This window comes from Diabrotica virgifera, chromosome 8 (assembly GCF_917563875.1).
Source record: "Diabrotica virgifera virgifera chromosome 8, PGI_DIABVI_V3a".
Taxonomy (NCBI): Eukaryota; Metazoa; Arthropoda; class Insecta; order Coleoptera; family Chrysomelidae; genus Diabrotica; species Diabrotica virgifera.
The window spans coordinates 25,146,906-25,160,165 of NC_065450.1; the positions used below are offsets into that span (position 1 = coordinate 25,146,906).

Sequence of the window (13,260 nt, forward strand, 5' to 3'; positions counted from 1 at the left end):
TCATATCGTTGCGAATGAAGTGTATGTTATTTACATAGAGAGTATTGGAGAATCGAAAAATTGCGCTAAAATGGCATTTCCGCCAGTGGCGTAGAATTTGGATAGGGTCAACCATTCACTGTCCCCTGTCGTACGCCTCTGGTAATAGCCAGAAACGTTTGTTTAACAGAATTTTATAGGGTGTACAGTACGTACACTTTTTGCCAAGTATGAAAAGGATACGTCGAAAAGTTTTAAACCACTGAGCAAAAGTAGTTTTTAAATTTTTAAAACACCCTGTAACTCTGTAAGGAGCCACATTTTATTTAAGTGATTTGGGTTAAATCTTAATATTTTGAGGTCTAGGATCTACAACTCAAAGATTGGACATTTTTAATGAAACACCCTGTATAACGATATTTTTTAAGTAAAATACCCCCTAATGAAGGGATGAAAACTAAAAAAACGACCCCTATTATATATATACTCGTTATACGGTATAATACCTCAAATATTCTAAGTTTTCAGCGAGATAACTTTTACAGCTTAAACAAATTTAGTTTCGATCAGGCTTTGACCAATTTTGATCACTGTGCGCCGTATTTAAAGGTCACTTGCCGCGTTTATCCTAAGCAGGCACTTGATGCGTTCTGCCTAAGCATTTGACATATTTTTATAGGTTACAGCATGTGTAAATTTTTTAATAAGGTTAGTTTGTTGCCATTTTTCAACGAGAACGGTTGCTTGATATAATTTTTTAAATATATCAAATAGAACAAAGTTAATACTGCAGAAGGCTATTTTTTCTGTATCAACATAAAATCTAAACACATATGTTAAGTTGTTGGTGATCAAGAAATAATGTGTGGTTCTAAAAACAATGCGGTACTACTAAGTGGGACAAATACTTCCACTAAATGTGGAGTTTCCTATGTGTATGTATATTGTTGTTGTTGATGCGACATTGTATTATTACGTTACATCAGGCATTTTAAACAACGCATATTTTATAAAGTTTGTTCGAAATACGAATTTTGGTACGAAGTATTTTGGTCGCCGTAAGTCGTAGAATTTCCAAATAAAAAATGTATTATAAAAGTACATAGTTAAATCAATGTCTAATAATTAATAATTAAAAATAAACTTGATCGTAAATGTTAATCGTTTCTGAAATGTTTTTAATTTTAAAATGCAAGAAACGCCCCTTAGCGGCAAACATAGAAAAAAGTGTTGTGTGATTTGGGCGGCAAACTTATTAATTCCAAAATTATTTACAGCACTTTTTTTGTCCATGTTCATGACACACTTATAAAAAATGTTTTTTATTCTCCTTTTTCATCGTTATATTGTATTTATTATACAGTAGACTACCTCTATAACGAGAACTGAAATGGCAGACTAATTACCTCGTTATACGCGGATCTCGTTATATCAGACAACAATAATATTGTGCATACATATATAGGGTGAGGCAGGTAACTGGCCTATTAGAAATATATCGAGTACTAAAGACAACAGATACAACAATAAAGGGGCTTTGAAGGATGATCTATTAAATGAAAATATTTTCATCTCTTTGCAACTTCCGGTTATACCGGAAGTTGCTTATAACTTGGTTTTTTTAAATGGGACACCCTGTATATTTTTACATTTTTGGATTCTCCTCAATATCTTCTTTCTTAAAATATGAAATTTTGTAATATTATACAAGGTATTTTAAAAGATATTTACGTTTTTTTATTAATTTCGTAGCAACATTCATACCCTGTAGAATTGTAATAGTTTGACATTAAAAACTCTGCTTACGCTCAAGTGATTTTTAATATAGTCTATTATTGTTAAGAATAATTAGTATAGCTAATTTTGAAATTTTAGTATACAGGGTTGGTCGAAACTCGGAATGAATATTTTCTGAGTTTTCTTAAATAGAACACCCTGTATTTTAGTATTGTAATGAAATGATATTTCATAGTACTTTTATTTTATAAGTATTCCCTATACCTAACTTCTTTAAATTGTGAGTTATTGGTGATTCAAGCTAAACATTAATTGCAACAAAAAAAATACCTAAAATTTTATTAGGTTTGCTGCGAAAATATTCAATCACAAATAATTTTTCAGAAATAAATACATATTAATCCACACTGATCCTTAAAATTACCAATAATGGTTTAGCTATCAAAATACCTACGTATAATAGTTAAAATTGTTGGTGCGACTAACAATTAAGCAAAAACTAAAGCAGTTAGGTATAGGGAATGCTTAAGAAATAAAAAAGTACCATAAAATATCATTTCATTATAATACTAAAATACAGGGTGTTCCATTTAAGATAACTCGGAACATACTCATTCCGAGTTTCGACCAATCTTGTATACTAAAATTAAAAATTTAGCTATACTAATGATTCTTAACAATAGTAGACTATATTAAAAATCATTTGAACGTAAGTAGAGTTTTAGTTGTCAAACTACTACAATTCTACAGGGTGTGAATATTGCTACGAAATTAATAAAAAAACGTATTTATTTTTTAACATACCCTGTATAACATTACAAATCTTCATATTTTAAGAAAGAAGACATCGAAGAGAATCCAAAAATGTAAAAATATACAGGGTGTCCCATTTAAAAAACCGAAGTTATAAGCAACTTCCAGTATAACCGGAAGTTGCAAAGAGATGAAAATATTTTCATTTAATAGATCATCCTTCAAAACCCCTGTATTCCAATTTTCATGATTCTGTGGCCTTTAGTTCTCGAGATATTTCTAATAGGCCAGTTATCTGCCTCACCGTGTATAGTTGTCTAAAATATTAACTTTCTATAGTGATGCCATTCGGATCAATATAAGATGCTAAATATTGTTTCCTCGACAATAAGGCTTCGCCATCATAAATTATAATTTTCTTTACAATATTCAGTATCGGCCAATATACAGGGTGTCCCAGACTAATTTACCCACGCTATATCTCTTAAACGAATAGAGATTTTCGAATGGGATAAAAGGTGATATATTCTACTTGTAATACTTTTTTAATATGGCGTACAAAAAAATCATCCCCTAAATAATCATCCCTTAGTTACAACCCCTAACTTTAATTTTTTTAATAGCACCCTGTATATATTTTTTATAGTTTTGGATGTGGTCTTTTATCGTCTATTCAACACATTTTTTGAAAATAAAATCGGTTCGTAAATAACCTAGAAACTATCAGTTTATTTTTGTTAAATTGTGTGTCCCAGACTAATTTATCCAGGCTATATTTCTTAAACGAATAGAGATTTTCGAATGGCACAAAAACTGATCTATTCCATTTGTAATACACTTTCATATGGCGTAGAAAAAATTCATCCCCTAAATATTCATCCCTAACTTACAGGGTGCTATTTAAAAAAAAATAAAGTTAGGGGTTGTAACTAAGGGATGAATATTTAGGGGATATTTTTTTTCTACGCCATATTAAAGTGTATTACAAATGTAATAAATCAGTTTTTGTCCCATTCGAAAATCTCTATTCGTTTATGAAATATGTATAGCCTTGATAAATTAGTCTGTTACACATAATTAACAAAACTAAACTGATATTTTCTTGGTTATTTACGAACCGATTTTATTTTCAAAAAATGTGTTGAATAGACGATAGAAGACCACATCCAAAACTATAAAAAAATGTACAGGGTGCTATTAAAAAAATTAAAGTTAGGGGTTGTAACTAAGGGATGATTATTTAGGGGATGATTTTTTTTACGCCATATTAAAGTGTATTACAAGTAGAATATATCACCTTTTGTCCCATTCAAAAATCTCTATTCGTTTAAGAGATATAACGTGGGTAAATTAGTCTGGGACACCCTGTATAAGCAGAACAGGAAGAAGTTTTATTATAGGTAGGCGGTGGATTTTTATTAAAGCACTACCCTCGATAACCGCACAGATGTTGGGAATTTATGTATACAGGTACATAGTTGGGGTATTTACTTATAGCCATTACAGCGCTAAAAATAGATAAAGAATAATAAAGATACATATTTTACGATTTTATTTTTCCTCGTTATATCCAAATATGCCTCGTTATAGAGTTGTTCAGTTCAATAGGAATTTCATGGGACATCTAGTGTACCTCGTTATCAGCGAAACCTCGTAATAACCGTGTTCGTTATAGAGAGAGTACACTGTATTATAAAATAAGAAAATGCTTAGCGCAAACGCAGTACTGCATTCTTCCTAAGGAGGAAGAAGTTAATTTATGTAGTATACTTAGAAAGAACGCAGTAACATGAGTTTTTAGAGAAAAATCAGATATATTTTGCCAATCTTATGTATAAATATGAATTCTATGATATTTATTATGTATATAAAGTAGAAAACAAAAAAAATCTAAATAGTTTTCAACGGCTAGGCATTTAAACAATAACCGATTTTACTCAAATGTGATCTCTCTGCAGATACGGCGTTTTTCCTAAGGACGACAGTGATGCTGTTGATGTTTTCACCATTCTTCCATCAACTTCATGCTCCTACACGTCATATCACAAATGCATTACTCAAGCACTAGTCACGATCATACATAACAAGCATTGCCCAGTATTTAGTTATGCACCTGCCTTCTGTGACAAGAATAAAAAAGGACGAAATAACAATACCTTTAACTGTCTGTAGTTGTTTATTGATTGTTGTATATTTTGCATAAAGTTAAGTGAATGTATAAATTAATGAATATAAATTTTGAATACTGATAAAACCGGTAATAAAATCACATTTTTTGAATAATCTCTTCGTTTCTTAGATTCATATGCTTAACATTCTTGTACTGGAGGATGTTCATAACCAGGTAACGGAAGTAAAGTAGCGTATCGTGATGTTGATGGAGAAATATGGAGGATAGTTCTGTTATGTAAATCTTGAACTTCACGATAATTACGTAGAAGAGGATCTCCGTTTTCGTCAAAGATGTACCGCAATGCATTGAGCTAAAATAAAAGAGTAATATTAGGTATATTTAATCTGTAATTTGGAAAACCATGTTTTTTATTTCAAGGGAGGTTAGTTATCAGACCACCTGTACATACAGGGTGATTGATTAGTGTGATAAAGCTCAGTAGATCCGCTGTAGTAATAGATAGCAATAAAAGTTAATAACAAAAATTGTAGCTAACTTTAAGTTTCACATTACAAAGTTAGTTAGAAGGTTACAGGGTGTTCGATAACATATAGTGGCAGACCAACCATATGTTTTTGTTAAATGGAACACCCTGTATTTGATTTTATATTCGAAATTTTCTTCTCCATCACAAAAATATAAAGGTTTGTTATATTATACAGGGTATTTACAAGGTTATAACCGATTTTATATGTTGTTCTGAAGCTACATATTTCCTTGTGGCATTTTTATAATCAACTATTTTCAATGGAAAATAAGCCACAATTTTATCAAAAAAATGATTTTATTAACGTTTCGAAGCCCAAATTAGGTTTCGTTGTCAAAATACAAAATACTACTAAAATAAACAAAAATGTTGTTGCTAAGTAAAAAAATTCTTCTAATAATTTATTTAATCTAATTTAGTAGGATGTGGTTACCCATACTAAAAGAGGAAGTCAATAGAAAGAAAATACCACGATTAGTAAGTCAGTAACATATCGATTTAGTACATATTTTATATTTTAGTATTATGTATGTAATATCTATGTATTATTAATATTTATAATATATTAAATATATTAAAGTATATATAATAAATAATGAATAATTTATTAAAGTCAGAATTTGGTATTAGATTTGAGAGTAAACTAAATGTAAGCCCAAATACTTACGATGTCGGGATAGTATCACGAGGTTTTTTCCTGGTTTTCTCTCTTGATTTACTATGGAATCTCTAACCCGAGAATTTTACTGCCACCGTTGCATTTGGTTATATTTTTAAAGACAGATCACATGCTATGATTTTTTGTGGCGGATATTGTTGAGTTGGGTTGATTTCATGTAATCAAATGAACTATCTTTATAGTAAAGTCGTCCCAGGAACGTAACTCATCAATATTGGCAATATCATTTTAAAGTCTTCTACTTTAAAATGTATAATATATGTCTTAATTGCCGATATAAATAAGTCAGATTAAATAAATTATTAGAAGAATTTTTTACTAAGCAAGAACATTTTTGTTTAATTTAGTATTATTTTGTATTTTGACAACGACACACCCGACTTGGGCATCGAAACGTTAATTAAATCATTTTTTTGGTAAAATTGTGGCTTATTTTCCATTGAAAATAGTCAATTTTATATGAAAATCATAACAGGTTCAACTCACTGTATAAATAAAAATAAGCAAAATAGCAATGGATTATTGAGGCCATATTTTTTATTTATTGTCAAAATAAATTGATGCCAAATTTTTTAGGTTTATCTGCACTCCCCAACAAAAAAAAACTACACATTCAAAAAATTTGAAAAAAATTGAGAAGTTATATGTGATCACTAGAAGTATTTTGCCAAATTTTGAGCAAACTTCATGTTTTCGCAAACTACTCGAAAAAACTCAAAAAACTACTTTTTTCCAAGTAAAAAGCGGGAAAACCAAACATACAATTTTGTTAATTTTCGTACAGCATAAAGATATACTCCTAAGAAATACATATGAATTTTTTGAAAATTTCTGAATGTACAGTTTTGCCACAATAGGAAAAAATAATATGTTACGGCTATTAATAAAGCTACCGGTAAGAAATCGGACAAAATTTTAATAACAACATAAATACAGTGATGAGCGTGCTAATAACCGGCAAAATAGCACAAACGGTGGAAAACATATTAAACTGTGAGATAAAAAGAAATCAAACTAGTAGAGTTGTTAAATTTAGCGATAGTAACCTATCCGCGGTGTGCAAGTACTCGTGCGCGAATAGCGGAGAAATATTGCAACTTTCTTAAATAATTCATATTGTCAATTGAAATTGTCAAATTGACGTACATTTCATACCTATTGTCATTTCAGAAGAAAAATTATATATTGCTTCACAATATTGATATGATATGCAATTATTATATAAAGGTAAATTTAATTAATTGTATTTTGCTTGCAGTACTGCATTTTAATAACTAATTTTATTTACTACATACAATTGTTTACGTTTTAATAACATAACCTAAATCTTATTTTTTCTTCTTATTATTTTTTTTTGGACTATGGCCTTGACAATTATCCAGTAACCAGGACCATATGATTGGCCAATATAATTAAAAGTGCGAATAAAAGTGCAGAGCGAAGAAACCAGGGCCCGGATTACGTACACTCGATACGCATCGTATCCGCCATGTTTTACCGTAGCGCCTTATGGGAAAACATGGCGGATATGATTCGTATCGAGTGTTCGTAATCCGGGCCCAGGTGTCGCGTTTCCGAACTTGCACGGTCCCAATAAGTTGACATTGTTTTTTTTCCACCTTTAGACGTATCAAAGGAGTATGTCAACTAAAACTGTCACTGTGACAGTGGCATTTCCAGGCATTTCTCAAATTCGTCCGATGGTGGGAAACAATCAATATAATGTCAATCTATAAGTTACTATCGCTAAATTTAACACCTCCACTAGGTTCATCTCTTTTTATCTCACAACTTAATATGTTTTTCATCTTTTGCGTTATTTTGCCGGTTATTAGTGCGCTCATCACTGTATTATAAAACTGTAAGAGTGGAAAAGATTTGCAATAAAATGTTAAATATTTTTTCCTAAACATATGAAAAATCTCGTTAAACAAGAATTATACCTTGAATTGCCGCTATCAATTTTTGCTACCGTGAAATGGCTCCATCTATAACATCGGTAATATTTATGTTCGATAGATAGTAGTATAGTACCCTCGGAGATTGCTGGGAAAATTTCCACTCAAAATAACAAAATTCAGTTTGGCAACACTGTGTGAATGTTGATAGTAACATATCCTTTTTAAGATAAACACAACTGTAATTTAGTCCAAACAAATTAATATATTTTTTGCCAACAAAAATGAGATTATTCAACCAAATAATGTTTCAAATATGATGTGCAAAATAATTTTTAATTGGGTTCTGCTAATGGGCTTGCTTTTTTTGTCATTATAGTAAAAAAACTTTAAATTTCACTCATTATAGAATTATTGTCCGGTTATCGTCTTAATTATTTTAACTGTACTAACATCCGTCGAGTAATTCTGAATGATTAATAGGTTGTTAAAACATTTTATCTGTAGCGGCTTCTGGAATGTCTTAAAAATATCGAATTTCATTGATAAAATGCGCATATCCCACCGATCTTCGCTTCGACCCTACCTTCTGCTTGAATCGCGTCAAACAGAACTTTATACTAGCAGCGTTGCCATATCAATTACTTTGTACAACACTTTCGCAGATTAAATACAACAAAATTTATTGTGTCCTCTCATCCACGTGACCTATGAAATTAATTTAACGACTTTTGTTGGAATATTGTCAGTCTTCTTAGTCATATTAGATTTTGATATATTGGGCCGGTAGGTATTTTGTCTCGATTAAACCCCACTTAGAGGAATTTTGTCAGCCAAAATTCATCTTACCAGGGACAAAAAGTACCGGCCCTTTTTGTTCGATATTTTTAAATAATTTATAAAATTTCTATATTTGGCCGTTTCTTGGTCTTTGTAATTGTTGTTTTCACCTATTTTGAAAAAATGTGGAAACGTTGAATTATCCACGTCCGTCTATCTGTAATCACAACTCCTCCGTCATTATACGAGGTAGAATGACAAATGAGGTGTCAAATGAAAGCTTATAATCCAATGATGGTAATAATGGTGAGACATTTGACCCAGACTGTCTGAATATAACTCCTCCATCATTATACCAGGCATGCAAATGAGATTTCAAATGAAAGATTATAATCCAAGGATGATACTAAAGGTGAGAAATTTGACCTAGGCTGTCTGTCCGTCCGACCGCGAATATAACTCATCCGTCATTATACCAGGTAGAATGACAAATGAGGTGTCAAATAAAAGGTTATAATCCAAGGATGGTACTAAAGGTGAGAAATTTGACCTAGGCTGTCTGTCCGTCCGACCGCGAATATAACTACTCCGTCATGAATCCATGTAGAATGACAAATGAGGTGTCAAATAAAATCTTATAATCCATAGATGGTACTAACCCGTTGTCCTAGGTGAGCGACGGAAAACGACGCGATACGATGCGATGCGATGCGACCAGTAATTCACGCGACGTGTGGCTTATGTAGCGTCGCATCGCGTCGCTTTCCATCACTCAAACCAGGACAAACGTGACGATGTCAATTATTCATTCCTATTCTTAAGTTTGGGGAGGTATACGGCAGTGTTACTAGAAAATTCATATTTTAAATACTTAGCTAAAAAATTCCATAAACGAAAAAGAAAGACAACAAATGTCATATATTTAGAACGAGTAAATTTGGAGAGTTTAATTATATTTATATCCGAAATTAATGAAATAATCCACGTTGGTTTAAAGAGTATTGTGGCTTATTCACTTTCGATTATATAATTGCATCTGTTAAACTCAGTATTAATAACTGAGCTATCAATAACTGTCAATAAGTAATTTTCAAAAACCAAATTCTATTGAGGAGGGGCTGTTACTGACTAAGGTATGTTAATGAAAAAACACTGGTACTATATAGTTATTATTAGTTTTAATTTGAATTGAAAAAAGCAATGGGGCGTCACACTGTGTCGTGTCTCGTCGCGAACAAATCAAGTTCGCACTTCGTCGCGTCTTGTCGTAGACTGATTAACCCGAAAACGTAGGCCATACACAAATACAACCATTACTTGATATTTTCGCGTCGCGTCGCGTCGTGTCGCGTTGTCACGTTTGTCGTTCACCTAGGACAACGGGCAAAGGTGAGAAATTTGACCTTGAACTTCCGGTTTTAGAAATGTGACCAGAAGTACTGTTTTAATGCCACCGGAATCGGTAGTAGTACCAGTGATATATTATTCGACGCGTCTTCGCAAGATGAGAACAAATATATACTTCCGGTTTTATGACTGTCCGTCCGTCCGTCCGCGAATTCAACTCCACCGTTATTAATCTAGATAGAATGACAAATGAGGTGTCGAATGAAAGCTTATGACCCAAGGATGGTATTAAAGATGAGGAACTTGACATCAGACTTCTGGTTTTAGAGTTGTAACCGTAAGTACTGTTTTAAAGTCACCGAAATAAACTTACGTGCATATAAATCGGCCCACTTAAAAATTCGGTCGTTTTTGATATCTCGTATTTCCTAAACTTGTTGGCCGATTTAAGTGATTTTTTTTAGCTATAGCCTGATTCTTTAACAATATCGCTGTAATAATATTGTTGCTAAACAGGTAAATTTTTATTGTATACCGGGTGTACGAATCAAACTGTTTTTTTATTGGAGGATGAACTATCAAACCAATTAATATTACCATTACTGCAGCCACTAAACAACAGAAGATTGCGAAGATTATGGCCCATAGATCTTCGCTGAAACTGAGGTGAAACCGCTGGGTGATGTACCTCATATCGGCATTTTAGTGTACAATAATACATTGATATATGTTATTGTACTTGTTATCAAATTAGCTTATAGAATATGTAATACTGATTGTTAATAAATGCTTACAAAAAAAAACCCTGTGGAACCTACAAAAAGAGGGAACGCCGAAATTAAGAACAATAACGTACCGTTAAAAAATATTTTCACATTCATATTAAAAATAAAAAAGGATCAACATAAAAGTAATAATAACAATCAACTTTAAAAATCTAAAGGCGCATTCTCACGGTTTGATTTTAGTTGATCAACTTCAGTGGTTCAAGTCTTTACTGGAATCAGACAGCCAGGGTAAAATTGGCAATTCGTTCACCGAGAGTATTGAGATCAGAAAAGGAGTGTGACAGGAATGTCCTCTCTCCCTTCTCCTTTTTAATATTTCTCCTTCTTTAAGTGCCGTCTCCTAATCGGAGGTTGGATATCATCATCACTATCTTTACTCTATCTACCGCTGATCTGAAGAGTTCTATTGAACTGCATTTAAACCAGTCCCTTAAATTCTTCAACCATGACACTCTCCTTCTTCCTATACTCCTTCCGCCTCTTATCTTCCCTGTATTATCAATCTTAGCATTTCATATCGTTGTCCCCTCGTTACGTGTCTCAGTGTTTATTGTGTTTATTTATTACAAACAAATTAAAAAAAAGCATTGGATGAAGCAAACGAAGGCATTAACAAATATTATCCGATATGCGGACGATACAGTTGTACTTGCCAGTAGTATTGATGAACTTCAGCATCTTATGGACAGGGTACAGAGAGCGAGTGAAGAAAGAGGACTTAACCTTAATAAATAAAACAAAATGGATGCTGGTGAGCAAAACACAAACACTTGTCAGACAATTGAAAATAAAAAACAAATTAATACAACAAGTAGACTTAGTATACCTTCCAACGGTCGTCAACTCGAAATGAGATCAAACACGATGAACCGAAACATGATCTAGAGTTAAAAAGGTCAACGCAACATTTAACAACATGAGAAATATATTCACCCATTACGATATATCTCTCCCACTAAAAATACGGCTGCTATGCGTTTCCAGTTTTTTTTGCAGTATGGCGCAGGGGCTTGGAGAATAACGGAAACACTATTGCAAAAGCTAGAGGCATTCAAAATGTGGGTGTACCGACGTATCCTCAAAATATCCTGGACGACCCACATCACCAACGTAGATGTATTGCGTCGAATGGGAAAACAAAAAGAAATCTCTTTCACAATTAAGAAACAGAAACTTGAATATCTCGTTCATAATATGAGACGTGATAAATATAGTATACTTCAACTGATAATATAGAGTAAAATAGAAAGCAAACGCGAACTCGGAAGAAGACAATGGTTTGGACTAACATCGATCGAGTTATTCAGAAACGCCGCAAACAACATTAAAATTCCTATGTTGATAACCAACGTCCTCAACGGACAAGGCACAAGAAGAAGAAGAAGATTACTTTGACTCACCTGCTCAATTGAGATTCCTATAGGTTCTCTTGCTATTAACCACATAATGTAATGGATACAGTCTTCAGTACTAACAGATCCCCAGTAAAAAAAGTAGTCATCTTGAAAAGGTTTAATCAGTTTTGTTAAGACAATATTTTCAATTTTCTTTGAACAATTTGCATCTGCTATGTGTTCTAAGGACTGTATTATTATTTGAAACGTTGGATTTATCTCGTCTTGTAGCTAAAATGATTAAATGAAATTAAACGAAACATTAAATTAATCATTTTAGTAAAGCCTACAGTCGAGTCGTATAGAAATCGTTCTATATTATCTATGAAATCGATGATAGTCCAGAGAAATAAGGATTTTCTCAGGACACTCTAAAGATCCAGGTAGCTGACTACTTTTTTAGTTATTGTAGACCTATAGGAAAAAAACCTACCTATTTCCTGCCTAGAGTTCGGGTCCGTTTTTTAATTATTATTAACAATTTAGTAATTTAGTGCAAAAAACGCGATTTTTTCGAATTTTTGCACCCCTTAAAAAGCTAAATAGTGGACATAAAATTACAAAATTTGATTTTTTAGAACATTAAAAAAGCTTCAAAATACCGATTTTTGAATGTTAAAAAGTCAATTTGTTACTTCGCAAATTGCAAAATAAATGATAATCGATTTTTGTTAATAACTTTTAAGGTAGTGTCGCCAAATAAGGCCAGTGTCTTAATTAGGCCAATTGCAAATATTTTCTTAAATATAGATACAGTGGAACCTCGATTATCCGTCAGGGCACCGGACCAAGGGTATGACGGATAATCGAAAAGACGGTTAACAGAACATTAAAAAAATTGAAAATTGATAGTACAACTCTCAAATTTTATTTACATATATATTTTGTTTTACAAGATAAGAGGAATTTTTGTTTATACAAACGAGTCAATTTGGTTTAAAATATTCTAAAAGCATTGTTTTACTGATGCTTCACATTTTTCTTAATACGCGTAAGAATATGCAATCTACTTTATTGGATTCCTCTTGTCAAGAATACCACTCGATGAATTGTTGCATGTGCGATGAAGCTTCTCTAGCCTCGTTATGCAAATCTTTGTCAGTTCAGTCAGTTGCAATAACATCATCAACATCGCCACCATCAAATTCCGAGTCTGTGTCAGCTTCTGAATCTGTTTCATCCGCCTCTTTTGCCATTTAAATGATTTCATCATCTGTCAGCAATCAATAGCCTTTTGCGTCCTTA

The 13,260-nt window shown here is 32.3% G+C and overlaps 1 protein-coding gene across 1 annotated transcript in view; it reads right to left on the reverse strand.

The window, feature by feature from the left end:
- Positions 1-4,626: 4,626 nt before the first annotated feature.
- LOC126890698 (carbonic anhydrase 2-like) overlaps positions 4,627-13,260 on the reverse strand; it is a 49,653-nt gene continuing 41,019 nt past the window's right edge. The window contains exons 3-4 of the mRNA XM_050659849.1: positions 12,022-12,246; positions 4,627-4,952 (exon numbers count right to left, since the gene is read on the reverse strand). Coding sequence (XP_050515806.1) covers positions 4,779-4,952; positions 12,022-12,246 — 399 coding nt within the window. The 3' untranslated portion in view covers positions 4,627-4,778. The remainder of the gene's footprint in view (positions 4,953-12,021; positions 12,247-13,260) is intronic.